We start from the raw sequence: 20880 nt of genomic DNA on the forward strand, positions 1-20880 counted from the left end.
AGAAAATGTGTAGGCAGAACTAAAAAAGCGTGTACGAGCAAGGAGGCCTACAAACCTGACTCAGTTACACCAGTTCTGTCAGGAGGAACGGGCCAAAATTCACCCAACTTATTGTGGGAAGCTTGTGGAAGGCTACACAAAACATTTGACCCAAGTTAAACAATTTTAAAGGCAATGCTAGCATATACTAACTGAGTGTATGTAAACTTCTGACCCACTGAGAATGTGATGAAAGAAATAAAAGCTGAAATACGTCATTCTCTCTACTATTATTCTGACATTTCACATTCTTAAAATAGAGTGGTGATTCTAACTGACCTAAGAAAATGAATGTTTTACCAGGATTAAATGTCAGGAATTGTGAAAAACTGAGATTTAAATGTATTTGGCTAAGGTGTATGTAAACTTCTGACTTCAACTGTATAAGTTGTAACTGCTAAAGAATTATTAAACTAGTACCATGGAAAAACTTTTAGCCAGCTGAGTCCACAAAGTTTCTTCAAGAATGTCCTTTTCTAGTTCTTTTTTTCTCAAATTGCTGAAGTTGTAATGTGCTGATTCACTTCACTGCAGATCTAACCCATCACATGACTCTTCAAGGCCACTACGCTCAAGTTTTTTCAAGTGCAGTCGCAAAAACCATCAAGCGGTATGATGAAACTGGCTCTCATGCGGACCGCCACAGGAATGGAAGACCCAGAGTTACCTCTGCTGCAGAGGATAAGTTAATTTGAGTTTCCAGCCTCAGAAATGGCAGCCCAAATAAATGCTTCACAGAGTTCAAGTAACAGACACATCTCAAAATCAACTGTTCAGAGGAGACTGTGTGAATCAGGCTTTCGTGGTCGAATTGCTGCAAAGATACCACTACTAAAGGACACCAATAATAAGAGGAGACTTGCTTGGGTCAAGAAACACGAGCAATGGCTTTTAGACCGGTTGAAATTTATCCTTTGGTCTCGAGTCAAAATTTGAGATTTTTGGTTCCAACGTCCGTGTCTTTATGAGACGCGGTGTGGGTGAACGGATGATCTCTGCATGTGTATTTCCCACCGTAAAGCATGGAGGAGGAGGTGCTATGGTGTGGAGGTGCTTTGCTGATGACACTGTTTAGAATTCAAGGCACACTTAACCAGCATGGCTACCACAGCATTCTGCAGCAATACGCAATCCCGTCTGGTTTTCAACAGGACAACGACCCAACATACCTCCAGGCTGTGTAAGGGCTATTTGACCAAGAAGGAGAGTGACGGAGTGCTGCATCAGATGACCTGGCCTCCACATTCATCCGACCTCAGCCAAATTGAGATGGTTTGGGATGAGTTGGACAGCAGAGTGAAGGAAAAGCAGCCAACAAGTGCTCAACATATGTGGAAACTCCTTCAAGACAGTTGGAAAATCATTCCAGGTGAAAGCTGGTTGAGAGAATTCCAAGAGTGTACAAAGCTGTCATCAAGGCAAAGGGTGGCTACTTTGAAGAATCTCAAATATACAATCTATTTTGATTTGATGAACACTTATTTGGTTACTATATGATTCCATATGTGCTATTTCATAGTGTTGATGTCCACACTATTATTCTACAATGTAGAAAATAGTAAAAATAAAGAAAAACCCTTGAATGAGTAGGTGCTCTAAACCTTTTGTCCGGTAGTGTATGTGCCCACCGGGTATTGCCGGTATAGGCTACACCACTGCTGTCAAGTCTTACTGCTAAAAGTTTTTCAAGTTGGATAGTCTTTGAATGCTGACAGCAGTTGCACCATTGGAAGAAGCACTGTAGTTTGGACTGTAGCCTACAAAAGCTTATTCCTGGTTTTTTCCTGCAAACACATTTGGTTTGTCATAGTGTTGGTCATAGTGGTCTCTGATTTGTGGTCAGACTTGCTCAGGTGGAACAAACTGATTCGAGTGTCATCTGAATTAAACAATTATCTTGGAAGTAATCATTTGGTTTTTCAAAAGTATCTTATTGGATTACAATATTTCTGCTTGTAACATAAAAGATTACAGTTAGGCCTAGATTTTTTGTAATTGTTGGGCCCTGTTAAGAAGCATCATACTTCAATTAATCATTGCAGTCGTTAAAAAGTCTCATGGGGGTGGGTAAGAATGACCATCTAAACCTTTCTGTGGAGCTTCTGGCCAGCTTCTGTGCTGCATTAGAGTGCTGTGGATTGGTTGCATGACATTGTCCATTAACATGTGAGCCTTGGCTTGCAGCCTTTTTATTAACATGTTCTGCATTCAGGGCTGTGGAGTAACAGTTTAGCCTACATGTAATCAGTTACATGTAACGGTTACATGTAACGGATTACAAAAAAACTAACTGTCATCAGTGACATTACCATAAAATATATTGTCATCAGATTACAGATACTCTTGAAAATCTCGATGATTACTTCTAGGATCCAAAGGTTATCCAACTTGAATAAACGATTGGAGGGAAGGACAACAGCAGTGGTGTAGCCTACGGGTGATACTGATATAATGTATTATTCATATCTAGGCTACATAGCACATTGATGTGAACCACACTGCTGAGCTCTCATTTATTTGCTGTTTACGGATTGAGGTTGTATGCTATATGTGTATTTTAACTCATTAACTCGTTGAATTAAAGAAGTTTAAAAAGCCTATCATTAATCGTTTTTGCAACCAGGGGGTATTCATTACCGAAACCGTTTACCGTTTAAGAACCAAAAGGAAGCACACCGAGAGTTTCTATTGGACGAATTCAGGTAGTTCCCTCGTTCCATCCCGTTTTCGAAACGTTTTGCAACAGAATTGGAGTAATGAATAAGCCCCATTGGACAGCCAGTGAAAAATGCGCTCTTTCTTTCTTTGACTCGGCAAGTGTGTTAAGAACACATTCTTATTTACAATGACGGCCTACCCCGGCCAACTTGTGCACTGCCCTATGGGACTCCCAATCACGGCCGGATGTGATACAGCCTGGAATCGAACTAGGGACTTTAGTGACGCCGCTTGTCTTGAGATGCAGTGCCTTAGACCGCTGCGCCCCTCGGGAGCATTACATCAAATGTGAAATTATCTGGTAAGATATTAGGAACATGATCAAGTTGCTGATCACATGAATGTTGCTTGAATAATCTTAATCGAAGAAACCAAAAATGAAATGTCTTTTGTACCAGCAATTTTTGTTGACATCACACCGCGTCAACCGCATCCCCATGCGGCTTTGTACAGCGGCACTGTTCCCACAAGATCCGAGCAGCAGCGAGACGAATCACTTGCATAGCATCAGTCAGCTTAGGAACAAGGACAAGCTGAGCTGCTGCGCTGGTCTGACGAAGCAGCAACAAGAACCAGAAAAATATACATTTGAGCCACATAAAGGGCGGTCAATCCGCGATATGGTTGTCGGAGCATGGAAGCTCCAGAAGACGTGTCGGTAAGTGACCAGCTTTCCCACGACCGAGTCAGAGAGACCATAGTAAGTGCAAGCTGTAGGCTACACGTTGACTGCGGTGAAACTGAAAGAGCTTGCCTGTTGAGTGGAGCGCTCTCACTGCACTGTTGTCATCACCAGCCAGCTGCAAATGCAATTGTTTATATCTCATAAAATGTATAAAGAAGAATATGTGTGGGTGCAGGCTATTCCAGGGAACTTGCTATTATAATTTGTGTATGTGTTTCATATTTCTCAAAAGCACTTTGCCGTTCCTTTACTACTGTACCAGCATCCACTGTTATATACACCTGTCTACAATGTAACAACAAACATAAGACATTTTGTTCACCAAGTAATTCAGGATAAATATTGCATTCGTGTGCTAAATTCTTAATAGTAATAATCATATTATGCCATTTATAACCCAATGAGTTATAAATTCTCTGTGGACTAGTGTATCAAAATGAGTACCGGCGCCTATTTCAGTCCAAGTCAAGTATTGGGGACCATCCATTCTTAGAATGTATGCACGCGTGAATGTAAATCATTTTTGAAAAAAAAGCGTCTGCTAAATGGCACATATTATTATTTATAAAAAAAATATTTGTTTCTGGAAAAGGATGTATATGTTAATATTGTACGGTCATTGAGCATTTAATAATAAAAACTGAACGTGTTTTGCTATTTGAATGTGTATTTCTCTCACACGCGTTTGCATATAACTAAATCAGGGTGAGAGTGACCTCTGCTGTACAAAATAGGGCACCCTCATGTCAAGCTCTGACGTGAGGGTATCAAGCGCATGAAGCGAGATGGTGGTTGGAAGAGCGCGCTTGTTTGAAATGGAAAAGCGTTGCGGTAGCTTTTTATAAAGAACTTCAAGAAGAAGCAGCTGCTTTATAAATGGGATGCACTGTTGAGCGCAACATCCCGAGGGGTTTGTGCTGATTGTACGGAGATTGTGACAGCCAGTTAAATGGCTTCCCTTGCGAAGGCAAGAACAAGAAGAATGTCAGGAGAAGTGCAGTATTATCATAAGGAGACGTAAATTTGGAATATGGAGGAAAAAAAGAGAGACAGATTATTTTGAAGAGAGAGGGAGGAAGAGGGTGAGTTTGAGTCGTTAAAAATGGCAGAACAAGGGAGATGGTTTGTTAAAGAAGAATGGTAGAAAGTGTAAGCAGAGTGAGCTGAAATAGGAGGAGAAGTGGAAGTGAATGAAGGCGAAGTATCTGAGGTGGTAGATGTGGTGAAGTTCTCAAAGCCTGAGGCTTGCACCGAGGGTCAGGATAAAGACAATAGGAGTGAAGTTTTTGGTAAAAGTGGACCCTTGCCTTTTGACTGATTCATTTGTGGTTTCAGGGCAGAAGTTGTCATATGCTGAGGCAGTGAAGAAAGTAGAGGACACATCAAGACAGTCGTGAAGAGGGCACGACAAAACCTTTCCCCCCTCAGGAGACTGAAAAGATTTGGCATAGGTCCCCAGATCCTCAAAAAGGAGGGTAGTGCTACAGAGGGTAGTGCGTACGGACTGGGGCCAAGCTTCCTGCCATACAGGAGGACCTATATAATAGGCGGTGTCAGAGGAAAGCCCATAAATGGTCAGAGACTCCAGCCACCCAAGTCATAGACTGTTTTCTCTGCTACCGCACGGCAAGCTGTACCGGAGCTGTACTTAACAGCTTCTACCCCCAAGCTATAAGACTGCTGAACAATTAATCAAATGGCCACCGGACTATTTACATAGTCAGAGGAAAGCCCACGGACTGGGGCCGTACGGACTGGGGCCAAGCTTCCTGCCATCCAGGAGGACCTATAGACTGCTGAACAATTAATCAAATGGCCACCGGACATATAGCTTCTACCCCCAAGCTATAAGACTGCTGAACAATTAATCAAATGGCCACCGGACTATTTACATTGACCCCCCCCCCCCAGCGTATGTGATAAATAAAGTTTGATTTGATTTGAAGATGAGTCAAGGGGGATGGATCCTGGGAGGAGTGGTGTGAGTAGTAGATCTGTACCAGTAAAGAGGGAAATGCCAACAAGTGATATGTTTCAGTAATAAGATTGGATTTTTTTGCATTTATAGCAATGGTTATCAACTGTAGTGCAGGGATGGAATGTATGTTGCAGAAAATTGAGGTTGTGCGAATTTGGGTGTATGAGACTTTACATCAGAAGAGTTACAGGGTGTCTTAAGTGGTGGAGTCCCTTCCTTTCAAGTTGTTGGCCTGAGGTAGGACTAAATAGATGTAAATAGTGGAGTAGGGTAGTGTTATTTATACCTTTTTTTGTGAGTGTTTTCTTAGATGGTAGGGTATTTGTTTATTTATTCTAAGTATTAGGGAGTTGTACTCCAGTCTAGTAGGTGGCGATAATGCAACATTTACTGGATGCCAACCGCCGTTAAACCTCATCGAAGAACAAGCTCTGACGTATGTAGTTTTACGACGGTGTGCTTTATCAGTTTCCGACAGTGTTACTCGGGAAGCGCAACTCTTGTGAATAATCCGTTTTGGTTTCCTGTTTTAAGTTCGAAAACTAATATTTCAAACTAATTATCGCTACACATAACTATATCGATAACCGATAAAGTGCAAGTATCAGTCGAAATACGTGTTCTATCAGCTTCAGTTCAGTTCTGAAGTTGCAACTCGAAGCCCAGCGGCTTTGAAAAGTTTGTTGTTGTCACGTGACACGAATGCGGTGATAAAGTTTTTGTTTGTTTATTAAACGACCATAGATACAAAAACAACATTCTATATTACGTTACTATTTTAAAACAATGCCTCAACCAAAATACAGGAAGATTGCTGTGATTGGGTACAGATCTGTTGGTGAGTGAATTAAGAAGCTAAGTTACTTAGCCATCCTTTGTTTTTGTTTTCATAGTTAACGTTGCTGGTAGATGGTTAGCTAGCAATAGCGTAGTTATGATAAAAAACAAAGGCTAGCAAGCTTCTAGTACCAAAACAGAATCAAGCACATAAGATAATGTCATAGCTCTGTAATTGTGTAGTGTGTTAATGTATAAACGTTGTAGTTGATAACCTTCTGCTTACTCTAGTCACCATGCCAAAGTTGTGCGCTAACAACTTAAGCCAAGTTCCACGATGTGTTAACGCGGCCAACAAACGTTACTAACGTTAGCTCATAGACCGAGCTAGCTAGATATTTTCATTGTGAAACCGCTGCAGTCATAACTACCACAGCCACTCACAATGTATAACTGTTGCTCAGAGTCGGGTAACAAATGGTCATTTTGTTTTCCTATGATTTTTGAAATTGCTGCTCATCGGCCTCAACAATGCCATTTTTCTCTACCTCTACAGGAAAGTCTTCTCTCACAATACAGTTCGTGGAAGGACAGTTTGTAGATTCATATGACCCTACCATTGAAAACAGTAAGTCTTTTTATTTCGTTTTTTCGTTGGATCAGTTTTGTTATTCTAAGTTATTGCAGCCACTATTAAGGTGTCATTGAGGGTCAAATAATATGCATGGGTGAAAAGCAGAACATATGCTACTTTTTATGATCATGCTATATCCAGCAATTACCATGTGCTCACCTTATGTGGCATAGCCTGGACTTGACAACTTCCTCTTCAACTCTTTCCAGCCTTCAACAAAATGGTGTCTGTCAACGGTCAAGATTTCAATCTTCAGTTGGTCGATACTGCTGGTCAGGTATGTATGCTTTACATTACTCATCTTCTTTCTTTACCTCTGTTTCTCTGCTCTCTGAAATAACACAAAATAAATGTTCTGGTGATTAGTGACCATTTGTGCCGATGCAACATGTAAAATGGTTGGGATATGAAGGAAAACAACAGACAATATTATTTTCAGAAGCACTTGTCCGTCCTTGTGTTTTCTCTCTTTAACCGATTTCTCGCCTTATCTCGACAGGACGAGTACTCTATTTTCCCTCAGTCTCATTCAATGGACATCCATGGTTATGTCTTGGTCTACGCAGTAACCTCCATGAAAAGGTGAGTAGTCACGGGTACATTTAATTTGCAGTTCATTTTTTGTCCTGGCCCTCTGATCTTGTGACACTACTGTGTGTATAGATAGTTGTCTGTCCATCAATACACACTGGTAACCTGTCTCTTTTTGTCTTTCACTTTTTGCAGTTTTGAAGTTGTTCAGGTTCTTCATGACAAGCTGCTAGATATGGTTGGGAAAATACAGTAAGTTAACCAAAGTTATAAAAGGTTAGTGATGCTGCTTTTGATGATCTGTTTGGATTGTAAAAAAATTGGTTTTCCAAGTAAACTTTTTAAAATGTAGGTGTGTTCTTTTAGGGTGCCAACTGTTCTTGTTGGAAATAAAAAAGATCTCCACATGGAAAGGTAAACCTACTTGAGCTGAATGAAGGAGGAGCACATTGGTGCTCCCACTCACATGCATGGCTGGTACATTATGTATAGAACCATGCCACTACCATCCCATTTTAAAAACTGGCATATGGTTTCACCTTGGTTTTCCATCTAAGGTCTTGGACCTTGTGGTCATATAGGTACATTAATGCTATCTTACCTATAAAAAGGTGTGATTTCATTACATCATGCTCAATGTGTCCCTCCTCCCCTCAGGGTGATCAAACCAGAGGAAGGGAAGAAGCTGGCCCACTCATGGGGAGCAGCATTCATGGAGTCTTCTGCCAAGGAAAACGAGGTAGACAAAGATATCTTCTCTGCAGACAGAGCTACTCATATAAATGTCTCTTCGAAAGCATGAACTTATTTATTAATTTGTTTTTCTACTTTCAACTCTATGCATTGCAGACCGCTGTAGAGGTATTCAAGCGGATCATTCTGGAGATGGAGAGGGCAGATGGGAACGTTCCCTCCGAGGATAAAAAGTGTGCCGTGATGTAAGAGGGTCTCACCAGGACAGCAGTAAGCTCATTGGATGAAGCCAGGAGACACAACCTCACCAGCCTGCCAATCATGACTTCCCTAGCACCAAGGAGCCGCAGTCGCAATGTGGCCACTTTATAATTCAACAGTGTTTTACACAAAGGCACCCAATCACACTCGAGGCTAACTAAAAATAACTCTGACAGGTGTCACACAAGGGTTTCACTGTCAGTTTTACTGAAGTCTATCAAGTTTGGTTGGCATAAACCAAACCTCATGAAAATACCAAATGTAATGTAAGAGCAACAAGCCTAAACTTCACAACAAAAAACAGCTCCCTGATAATTGCAATCAAATAGCTAGCCATGTATCAACAGATGGAGTGATGACTGGCTAGTGTCCCCAACTCTCACTGGCTAGCTTCACCTTGTACATAATAACGGCTGACCTTGATGCCTAAAAACATGCCTGACTTTTTTTTCTCAGGTCATTGTTTGGAAAGTCACTATAATTCACAACTGATTAATGTATTGGTTACAGTATCTTGGAATGAGTTCTCTTTCACACAAGATGTGTATTGCAGAAATACATTTCCTCTAGCATTGGTCTTGGCTAACATTTTTTCACTATACAACTTTCAGCAAGTCAACTTCAGGTTACACTTCACTCTTGAACTGTAAATACTTTCTTTTAGGAAACATGCCAATTTGTATTTTCTAGGATACAGTTTTATGTTCTTCTGGTTGGCAGATTGGTCCTTGCTCCTTTCCGCTATGATCTACTATCTGACTGTAATAATTAAGCTGTAATTATCCAGTGGATGAGGCACCCTTGAATGATGTTTAGAAAAGAATGGAATAGATCTGTTGTATAAAAAAAGTTGTGGCCTTTTGATCCCAGAGAACCAGGATCGTAGACACAGGTTTGATAGTGTTGTTAGTTTTATTCTGAGATAATACAAGTGTGTTCATTCAGCAGCATATTGAATGAAATGTCTGCATATAATTATACTATAATTAAGAAGATGGAGTTGCAGTTAAGAGCATTCACTGATAATTCCTTACCACTGTGGACTGTTAACCAGTTCATGGGGATCACAGGATCTGCTGGTTTAGTTTTCATTTTGGGGTTTTGATTCCAGAAGTGATGTAGGGCTCCATCAAGCCAAGCAAAGACGCCTTATGACACATGATCACTTATGAATTTATGTTGAGTCGGGGACTCCCAGTGGACACAATACTCACCATAACCTGATTTTCGTGTCCACAAAAGATCAATTTGATGCCCAATGGTTTTTACTGACATTACTTACATTTATCCAGACGTTCCAACCCTGGTGTCGATTATTTGTTGTTTAGAATTTTTTTATAGAGTGCTTCTCTTTGAATAAGTAGTAGATTGATTGATAGGTGATTGATGATGCAGTCTAAGGCTGAGTTTACACAGGCAGCCCAATTCTAAGCATTTTTTCACTACTTGGTCCTCTGACCAATCAGATTTGTGCTGAAAAAGATCTGATGTGATTGGTCAAAATATCAGAATTGGGCTGCCTGTGTAAACTCAGCCTGAGAGAAGCTGGAGATGCTGTGTCTTGTGCCTTACCCTTCAATCCCCCCCTTTACCCCCCCCCCCCCCAGAAATATTGCTGTAAACTGTTTTGTATATATAAATATTTTACTCCTTTAAAAGTCTATTTTTTTTAAATGGATTAGTTGTGTCATGGCTGCTCAACAACTGTCTGCAGCTAAGAATTTGAATTCCATCTCTGAAACAGAGACATGCAGCCACTATAACACCACACCACTTGGAGACAAATCTGTTAATAAATTAGAAATTATTTATTTGATTAAACCGAATTATGATGCTTACAATTATGCAGATGTATTTTTAAATTGTCCCTGTACTAAGCCATCATTGATGGTCTTTACTGACTTTTCACAAAAAAATATGAATGGATCATGAAGGGCCGCAGTGGCTTGTGGGTCTGCGTACCCACATCCATGCCCACACATGCAGTCAACTGATTTATGGAATCAATCCATTTGTGCAGTTAAGGTAACTCTTAATTGCATTACCAGTAGCCAGGGCTGGCCCTAACCTTTTGGGGGTCCTTAGTGAGATTTGGTTGGGGTTCCCCCCACCTTGGGGGAAAAGCATTTTACTGGCCCTGTCTTGACAGCGGAGAGAAAAATGTAGGTTTTAAAGTACATTTCCTGCTATTCTAAACATTTTGTTATAGGGCAGAGAAAAAAATGTGCAGTTTAACAGCACATTTCCTGCAATTCTATCAATTTTGCCATGGGGTGGAGAGACACTTTTGCAGTTTTAACACTAGCGGTGTGTGGGTCAAATCAGTGGGGAAGCCAAGCCAGGAAAATAATGCCATGTTACATCGGTCCGGTGAAGTCCCTTCTGTGTTGTGATAATTGCGTTTTTTGCACTAACCTGTTAGTTGTTGGGCTCCCGAGTGGCGCAGCGGCCTAAGGCGTCACTACAGAACCTAGTTCGATTCCAGGCTATATCACAACCGGCCGTGATTGGGAGTTCCATAGGGCAGCGCACAATTGGCCCGGGGTAGGCCGTCATTGTAAAGGTTAAATAAAAAATAAAATAAGTTCTAATGAGATAAGAAAAATATGCAATTTAACAGCTAACAGCTTCCTGCAATTCTATCTATAGGGTTTGGTCAGGGTAGGCCGTCATTGTAAATAATAATTTGTTCTTAACTGACTTGCTTAATTAAATAAAGGTTAAAAATATATAATTTAAAAAAATGGAGTTGGTCCCCCTTTGCTGCCATAACAGCCTCCACTCTTCTGGGAAGGCTTTCCACTAGATGTTGGAACAAACATTGCCGTGGGGACTTTCTTCCATTCACCCACAAGAGCATTAGTGAGGTCGGCACTGATGTTGGGCAAGTAGGACTGGCTTGCAGTCGGCGTTCCAATTCATCCCAAAGGTGTTTGATGGAGTTGAGGTCAGGGCTCTGTGCAGGCCTTCCACACCGATCTCGACAGACCAATTCTGTATGGACCTCACTTTGTGCACGGGGGCATTGTCATGCTGAAACAGGAACGGGCCTTCCCCAAACTGTTGCCACAAAGTTGGACACAGAATCGTCTGGAATATCATTGTATGCTGTAGCGGTAAGATTTTCCTTCACTGGAACTAAGGGGTCTAGCCCAAACCATGAAAAACAGCCCCAGAACATTACTTCTCCTCCACCAATCTTTACAGTTGGTACTACGCATTCTGGCAGGTAGCATTCTTCTGGCATCCGCCATACCCAGATTCGTCCTGTCGGACTGTCAGACATGAAGCGTGATTCATCACTCCAGAAAGCGCGTTTCCATTCTTGATTATTATTATTTTTTTTTTACCCCTTTTCTCCCCAATTTCATGATATCCAGTCTTGTCTCCCCTATGGACTCGGGAGAGGTGAAGGTCGAGAGCCATGCATCCTCCGGAACATGACCCTGTCAAGCAGCACTGCTTCTTGACACATTGCTCGCTGAACCCGGAAGCCAACCCCACCAATGTGTCAGAGGAAACACCGCCCAGCTGGTGACCGAAGTCAGCCCAGGCCGCCACAAGGAGTCACTAGAGCGCGATGGGACAAGGAAATCCCGGCCGGCCAAAACCTCTCCGAGCCCGGACGACGCCTCATGGGTCTCCCGGTCGCGGCCAGCTGTGAAACAGCCTGGGATTGGTCTGTAGTGACACCTCAAGCATTGCGATGCAGTGCCTTAGGCCGCTGCACCACTCAGGAGGCCAGCAAAGACATTCTACTGTCAATGTTTGTCTATGGAGATTGCATGGCTGTGAGCTCGATTTTATACACCTGTCAGCAATGGGTGTGGCTGAAATAGCTGAATCCACTAATTTGAAGGGATTTCCACATACTTTTGCATATATAGTGTATATAAGCATAATACCAAGACAATAAGAAGACACAGTGGCAGTGGCATCCATGAATACATGCCACTGAGTTTTAAAATGAATTCCCAGCATTTTGCCATGACTTATGCCATTTTAATTTGGTATCTGAATTAGAGTGACTAACAAAATCAATGGGGCTCCCTGGAGGTCATGGCCCCTGGGCAGGTGCCTCGCGTGCCTGGTCAGTATTCGGCAATGATTAGTACAAGTTTAGATAGCTGGCTAGACTTAGATAGCTGGCTAGACTAACTTATCTAATCAAAAAAATATTTGCTGACATGGCTAATTGAGTGAGTAGCTAGGCTTCCATCCAATTGGCGACAGATTTTCATGTGAATATTCTCAAATCTGCATTAAGAAAATATGCGCATTTCCCCACCAGTGGTGTTTCCAACAAACGATTGGTTGCAGATAAAAATCAGTGTGTGATGACGTAGCGCACACAAAATGTACTTTTTCAATAAAATTTCCATGTACCAAATAAAAATGTTTTTCCATCGCATTTTCAACTCTACTGATTGTTTTGTCACATAAACTGTTAAGTTAAATAGTAAATGTAACTACATTGGACTTGGAACAAGCTTTCGCCAACAGCTCCCAGAGATGATATTGTTATGGATAAGAATTTTTATAGAGAATATTTTTATTTGTCAAATGGCAGTCAAGCATCGATCATCATGTCACCAGAATAAGACCCTCAATTATTTATTGGAAAGGAGCATCAAGATCACTAGGCACTTTCACCACCCTGTGAAGTTCATCATGACTTATTTAAACTGTAGCCTAATAGAGTACAACAGTATGAGTCATAATACCCCTAAAACCTAGCAGTCAAACAAAGAAATGGTTCCACTCATTTTCTTACCCATTCATTTTTCATAGGGGATTTTAGAAATACTTAAAATAAAGGCTGTGTTTTGTGTAGGCTTATCCTAGCCTGTTGATTTGATAACTGTGCAAATCTCTCCAGGAGGTGATTTTTAAAATCAATATATTCCCCCAAAATTAAATGCTAATTAGGCTATCATAAAGAACTACAAATGCCATGATGATTTGGATGAGACTGCTGAATAAAGGTAAAACTCTCTGGATTAACTATCTAATGTTAGCTAAATGTAGAAATAAATGAATAAATTGGCTACCTTTCTTTAAATGGACAATTCTGTGAACTGTGTTGTGCAAGTTTTAAATTGACACAATACCTGTTAGCAAAGGTGTCAGCTAGAGATGATGTGCAGGAGCTTGCAAGGATTAGTAGTCTTGAATGATGTCTACTTTGATACTAATTAGCGTTTTCGAATCTGAGATTAAATAGAGGTGAATTATTGATAAAAGTCATGTTGTCTGAGAGACATTTACATGGTTATCAAAAAGTCACGCCAGGGTAAGCCTACACAAAACACAGCCGTTATTTTAAGTGTTTCTAAAACTCCCTATGGGAAAAATGAATTGTGAAAAAATGATTGGAACCATTTCCATTTTTGACCGCTAGTTTCTATGGCTATTATGACACCTCCACTGTGGGGCTCTATTAACTGCATGATTTCTCTAGTCATAGTGGGAGGACTACATACCACGTCATTGCCACTCCACATTTACACAAAAAGATCCCACCATGTCCAACGAACAAATGATCTCTTGGCATTTAAAAAATTGTACCGAAAGTACTGTTTCCATGGATAGAAATGTGGTTATTATCAGTGACAGACGTAAAAAGAGAAAAACTGCTGGTGCGCAAACAAATTAAGAAATTGCACCTATTGTGTATTTCTACCAACTCTCAACAAATTGCCTACCCCAAACGAGACCATAGATATTACAATGTTTTTAGACAAGAGGTTTGATACCACAGCACCCGGTCGGCACACATACAAATTAATAAACCTCGCCCATTTCTACAATGTATCTTCTTAAAGTCAGATTTTAAACCTAACCTTAACCACACTGCTAACCGTATATGAAGACCCAAAAGCTCATTAATAGCCAATTTTGACTTTGAGGCTGGGATCTCTCAAGCACCCCGACTCAAACTTTCTTCGCGGTCATGTGTATTCGGAAGTCAAGTTGAGAGGGCAATCTTTATTTTAATTTGATTTAACTCGGCAAGTCAGTTAAGAACATATTCTTATTTTCAATGACGGCCTAGGAACAGTGCGTTAACTGTTCATGGGCAGAACGACAGATTTGGACCTTGTCAGTCCAACGCTCTAACCACTAGGCTACGGTGCCACCCCAAATCTCTCGCGCTTCCGGGAAGTTTCAATGCTTGTCTCTCGTCGTTTAGCTCCAGTTTAACAAATAACGTAGATACCTCGGAAATAAGTCCGTCGTGCGAAACAGTGGTTACGTCGCTACCTTACAGGATCAAGCAAGGGCGAGCCAGTGCATGGAATATGGAGTGTGTAAGTAGCTCAGCTACACCGCCAGCAAGGCTAAACTAGCTATCTAGTAACGTTAGCCTACCCTAGCTATCCAATCACAGTACTTGATGTTTGCTAGTTACGTTCAAGATGATACATGAGTAGCTAGCTAGCAAGATCAACTAGGTTCTCTGTGGTTGTGTGTCATAACTACTGGTTGCCTGTGTAACTAGTTAGCTAACATCGTCAGTTTGTTGCATATGTTGTGTTCACATTCCAGCCAGTAACCCTAGCTAGTTAACGTTGCAGTACTAGTTTACATCATGACCTCTTACATTTTTTTAAAACTTTATTTAACCAGGCAAGTCAGTTAAGAACAAATTCTTATTTTCAATGACGGCCTAGGAACAGTGGGTTAACTGCCTGTTCAGGGGCAAGAACGACAGATTTGTACCTTGTCAGCTCGGGGGTTTGAACTTGCAACCTTCCGGTTCCTAGTACAACTCTAACCACTAGGCTAGCTTACCAAATTGGAGACCATCATTTAGCTGTTGACATTGTCAAGCCCTAGTTATCATTTCAGAGATGTTAAGATGCTTTGTCTTCTACATGGCGAACTAGGTGAGATAACATTACCTCTCGTGAAAATCCACTCGAACTATATAGTTTTAATTAGTCCACTGTTGATTACAGTCCCACAATGTTTTGAATGCCAGCAGTCAAGTTTTCAAGATATTAGACTTTCAGGAAGCAAAGTGACACTTGATCGAAAATGCATCTTATGATGATGTGGCACATTGCTTCTTGAATGTCCAATATCTTGAAAAGTTGACTGCTGTCAAACAAAACTGGGACTGTGTCAACAGTGGACTAATTGAAAAATGACCTAAATACTAGTTGTTTTTTTGTGCAGATTTTTCCTTTAACGTTACATTGACTGCATGAACTGTCTAATATCTGAGCTATGATCCAGTTAAGCTTGTTGGCTACCTTTTCTGTCCAAAGGTTCTTATATCTAAATGTGACAAGGACAGTCAGACAATGACTCCCATTTCTTAGTAGTGGCTAAATAATGCTATTTGTGTTGGTGCAGTGCACCTGTGCCCTGCAAAGTGTTTGTTGCTGCTTAGGAGGAGTGATCAAACACTGAACCACTTTCAAACAGCAGTATGTTGGCTACTTTATATTCCTGATATAACTATGCGATGATTAGCCATGACTAACACATTGGTGGTAATGAATATAAAAGGCCTTGGATTCTTGAAGAGAACATAAACTATTTATTTTCCTTGGAATTCTGCCTTGCCTGGGGGAAATGAGCCAATGAACCTATACTCTCTTTCAGATTCCACTTGCTGTTGATGATGTGGATTGTAAAAAGGAGCCACTTCTAGGAGGTAAATAGCCTCCTTTTACTGTTAATGCATAGTGTAATAAACAGCAATGAAAGGATAAATAGCTATGAATGGTGAGAAATTGTTAATGTGCCTTTAAAAAAAATGTTTAAAAAAAAACATTATTTTGCTTGTGTTAGAAGGAATCTTGATAGTGTGACATTGTGATAAATTCTCGAGTCTATTGAGGCAGGTCTTTTTAAATCCAAAAATATTACAATTGTAAATGCATATAAGGAATGGACAGTAAGTTGAACCCTTTCCCTTTCCTCCTCATTCTCCTCAGACCCAGATTATAATGTCTACACCCGGTTTATGAAGTCTCATCGGTGCTATGACTTGGTCCCTACCAGCTCCAAGTTGGTGGTGTTCGATACTTCACTGCAGGCAAGACCACGTCCTTCTTTTAACTCCTTCCTGTCAATTAAATCTGGACCAAAGATGCTGCGTTGTGTTTGTGTGTGTATAACTGTGTTCAGATCTCCATAGGTAAAGAAGGCGTTTTTCGCTCTGGTGTCCAATGGGGTGAGAGCAGCACCACTCTGGGACAGTAAGAAGCAGTGTTTTGTAGGTAAGAATAGAGTAAAAAACACATTTTGCTTGCTGGGCTTTTGGCAGATTTCGAAATGCACAATGAGTAGAGTCCCGTTGGATTCTGGTGACCCTGTTCTCCTGCTGATCTCTCACTGCAGGTATGCTGACCATCACAGACTTTATCAACATCCTCCATCGCTACTACAAGTCTCCTTTGGTAAGGCCTGCCCTCGACGTCCACTGTTTCTGCTTGTTTATAGCATACCCTATCTCAATTTCACATTTTGAATCATAGTGGTGGTAGAGGGTGAAAAGGCACGACACCTGATTTGCAGCACACATCCTTCTGTCTATTGAACAGTTAACCTTCATGCTTCTCACCCCCCTTGTTATGTTAGTCAGCACTTTCTCCTGTTCTAATGTTTCAGGTGCAGATATATGAGCTGGAGGAGCACAAGATAGAGACATGGAGAGGTAAGAGCATTCATTAACTGTGTAATAATAAGTGACTGATAATTCACTGGTGCTCCAGAAGGCTAACTAGTGCCTATTCTGTTCTCATTCACCATAGAAGTCTACCTTCAAGACTCCTTCAAGCCCCTCGTCAGCATATCCCCTAATGCAAGGTAGGTCTACTGCCATACATTTACATGGCGAGATGTTGAGGGTTGTCACTGGACAGTTGGTTCAAGCATGATTTACTGGCACTGTTTGATACTGACACAATTGTGTATCAATTTCCGCTTCCTGTTTCAGTCTGTATGATGCTGTATCGTCTCTGCTGAAGAATAAGATCCACAGACTGCCTGTGGTCGACCCTCTGACAGGGAACACCCTATACATCCTCACGCACAAGAGAATCCTGAAGTTCCTCAAGCTCTTTGTGAGTCTTTCTTGTGATCCTCTCTTTCTTACACTCTTCCCCGTTCATCTCTTTTACCACATTTTATCATCTGCTGTTCCTTGACATCTCAATGTCTCATTCTCGGCAGTAGATAAGGTAGGACAAGAGCACTGTTACAACTGTAGGCCTGTTAATGAAGTCTACACCAAACTTGTTTATTCATGCTTTTGAGGTAATATACCGTGTTTAATTTCTATGTATTTTTCAAGCAACTTGCATTATTGGAACATTGTGTGTTATTTTCTTCCCAGATATCGGAGATGGCAAAACCTGCCTTCTTAGGCCAGACTCTAGAAGAGCTTGGCATCGGAACATTCCATAAGATTGCAGTGGTGCGTTCTGACACACCCCTCTACACAGCACTGGGAATCTTTGTGGACCAGAGAGTGTCTGCCTTGCCTGTCGTCGATGACAACGGTAAGTGAGGGAGGCGAGGGGACAGTTGGTTAAACATGTCTGACCCAGACACTCTCCTGTTGTAAATGGTAGGTAGTTCTCATGTACCCATGTTTCTCTCTCACACACAGGACGAGTGGTGGACATTTACTCCAAATTTGATGTCATTGTAAGTACTGGACAGCTGTGCTACCAATGGGCGGTATTTAAACGGTATAGTCACTGGTTATCAGAAAATATTGTTTGTGAGAGACCGACAATGAGACGAAACAGAAAGACCGTAACCAAAATTGTATGTATCCTTGTGCTGTAAGAGTATTTTATAAAGGCAAAGCATTCAAATCAAATCAAAATTGCAGTGCAGACCAAAGTAAGTCTCTCCTGTTCTAGATCAATGGGTCTCTTACCCAGTGGGCAGGCAGTATATAGAGCCTGTGGGCTGTTATCGACCAGCAGACTGGCTGGGGTTCATTAGCCTTTAGCCTGGGGAAACAAGAGAAAGTGGGCTCACTCTGCACTGGACTCCACTAACCCCTAGATGACAGTATGTGTCTGTGTGTGTGTTTTCATCTCTGCTATCCAAATACAGTACCGAACATAAGCAGCATTGAGAAGTAATAATGTCCCCCACACAGAACCTAGCAGCAGAGAAGATGTACAACAACCTGGATGTGACTGTGACCAAAGCTTTACAGCACCGCTCTCAGTATTTTGAGGGAGTGCTCACCTGCAACACACACGACACACTGGAGTCCATCATCAACAGACTGGTGGAGGCAGAGGTGAGCGAGCTGGAGACACCTGTGTATACACTATTATTGTTTGGGTCGACAATTTAAACCGTTTCCTGGGCGTTTATCAAGGTCAATAGAAGTAGTACATACAATCATAATGTAATACACACAGGTGCTGAGATCTAGCCTTGGCTTTTAGTTTGTAACTTATGGTTTTGTTTTTCTGTCTCCATCTTCTCTCTCAGGTGCACAGGCTGGTGGTGGTTGATGAGCAGGAGGTGGTGAAAGGCATCGTCTCTCTTTCAGACATCCTCCAGGCACTGGTTCTCACTAATGAAGAAGCAGACTAACGTAAACACAAACCTTCTCTATTCACTGACCTTGATAAATCAAATGAAAACAATGTGAATGTAATTTAGCTTCAACTCAGTTCCTGAGAGGCAATGTCTTACCTGTAAATTGTTTTGTGATTTTTAAAGGATTTAAATAATTGTCAAGTTGAACTAAAGATTCATCTGGTGTTTTGTATTTCAGGAACTGCTTGAGGGAGTGATAAAGGAAATATTCCTCCAGAAGATGAGGAAGGACAGAGAAAATGAGGATCCTGGAAGAAGAGAAAGAGGAGTGATGCGAGAGAGGGAAAGATGGGTCTTCTACATCCCCTCATGTACAAATGTACGGCTACAGCACAGGAGGACATCTCTTTCTCTCTGCGTACAAATGTGAAGTCCCATTGACTTTCTCAATCCAGCAATATAGACATGTGCAGTAACAAGGGACATACAGGAACACTGTAAATCAAGCCAAAACCCAAGCAACCAAAAAGACCCAAACAAGAAGCAGGACCAGAAGTAGCCAATGGAGTGGAGCTGTATGTCCGTTCTGGGCAGCCCAACACAACCTCGTGTCTCTCCTCTGGAAATGCAGGTGGTGGACCTATACAGTACAGGAATGATGTGTAGTTATATGAAGGGGATCAATTTGCCACTTCTCAGACAAATCCATTCCCTGCCTATTCTCTCCCATTTGGTCTGTAGATACACTGGAGAGAGGAGTCAGTAACTTCCTACCCTGGCCCTAAACTGAGCAGCATTCCTTTACCCATCATCCTTATAGGTCTGGTATCTCTAAAGCACAACTAGCCAGCCAATCATGGATCGCAGGTTACAGAATGTCACAGTGGAACTTGAAGATATACACATCTACAACGGCAACTCCGCTGCCTTGGTTACAGTAGGTGTGGATTGTCGGAGATGGAACTGCTGTAGAAGATGTCATTTTTGAGTTTTACTCATTTATATATTGATGCACAACCAATTAATATTTATGTAAATATAACAATGTTTTATTTTGGTTATTTCCGTTTCTAAAGTGCTCATAATTTCTTTGGGGGGGGGGGGGGGGTTAGTCAGTGTGTTCTTGTTTGTCTTGACATGCATTCAGTTTGACTCTGAAGACTGGAGAACCATAACATAAGGTTGCTGTTAGGGCTTGCCTAGCCTTGTTCTTCAAAGTCATTCTAGAAATTCATTCTAGAGCTACATGAGAAATGATTTAGCCTTTTTTAAGTTTGACTAATTTCACAATCCCAACAATATTTCTTTAGACAGTTTTCAACAACATGTAGTGTGAGTGTGTGGATTAATCATGATGGATTCGTTCACTTTTGCTTGTGAGCCTTTTCTAGTCCTCCTTATTGGATGTTAAGTGCTTCTGAGCTATCCATCATGATTTTATTGGGGGTATATCAGTGAAGCATTAGATGTTATCATTTTATTTCATCCTTGTTATAGGATTCAATTTTAGTCTTTCATTACTGCCACCATTTTCTTTCTCCTTTTTACATTCCGAGGGCAAACCAATCTCGACCTATGAAAAGGACTTCCTTGGGCCATTGAGTCAGTACATTTTACTTTTCATGAATAAGATGCGTACAAGTATGTAAATGCCGTCTTTTTTCTACTACTCATGTGAAGTTCTAATTTAATGCATGAACAATAAATATGATTTCTCTTACATGGGGTTGGTTTTGACATATATGCACTTTTGAATGTGTTTTGTCTTGGTGAAGCAGTAGGATTGATGTGTAACTGAGTGGGTGTAGGTCAGTCGGAGGTTGTGGGACGAGCAGGAAGTGAGGTAACACTATGGCCTAGATTTAATCAGATCAAGAATTAACCGGCGATAGATGTGTTGGCGGTGTAACACCGTTGGCGCATTCAAATGTTCAAGTCGGTGAGCAGCTGCTTGTGTGATCATTGTCAAAAAGCCACACCCTTCTCACTCATGTTAATTACCAAACGAGAAAGTGTAGTCTATATAGAAATGTCTGC

The 20880-nt window shown here is 41.2% G+C and overlaps 2 protein-coding genes across 2 annotated transcripts; both read left to right on the forward strand.

Annotated features, from left to right (window-relative positions):
• Positions 1–5867: 5867 nt before the first annotated feature.
• On the forward strand, positions 5868–11060 carry LOC135541934 (GTP-binding protein Rheb-like). Its single transcript, XM_064968441.1, has 8 exons — positions 5868–6258; positions 6754–6825; positions 7041–7108; positions 7331–7413; positions 7558–7614; positions 7729–7776; positions 8020–8101; positions 8212–11060. The coding sequence occupies exons 1-8, from the start codon at positions 6207–6209 to the stop codon at positions 8302–8304; spliced, it is 555 nt and encodes a 184-aa protein (XP_064824513.1). The 5' UTR covers positions 5868–6206; the 3' UTR covers positions 8305–11060.
• A 3279-nt stretch (positions 11061–14339) lies between these two features.
• On the forward strand, positions 14340–20563 carry LOC135541936 (5'-AMP-activated protein kinase subunit gamma-1-like). The gene is made up of 13 exons (XM_064968443.1): positions 14340–14627; positions 15931–15982; positions 16266–16366; positions 16469–16550; positions 16672–16730; positions 16942–16987; positions 17085–17139; positions 17270–17396; positions 17669–17834; positions 17945–17982; positions 18449–18595; positions 18793–18898; positions 19082–20563. The coding sequence occupies exons 1-12, from the start codon at positions 14619–14621 to the stop codon at positions 18895–18897; spliced, it is 987 nt and encodes a 328-aa protein (XP_064824515.1). The 5' UTR covers positions 14340–14618; the 3' UTR covers position 18898; positions 19082–20563.
• The last annotated feature ends 317 nt before the right edge of the window (positions 20564–20880 follow it).

The sequence above is a fragment of the Oncorhynchus masou genome, chromosome 6, assembly GCF_036934945.1.
Source record: "Oncorhynchus masou masou isolate Uvic2021 chromosome 6, UVic_Omas_1.1, whole genome shotgun sequence".
Taxonomy (NCBI): Eukaryota; Metazoa; Chordata; class Actinopteri; order Salmoniformes; family Salmonidae; genus Oncorhynchus; species Oncorhynchus masou.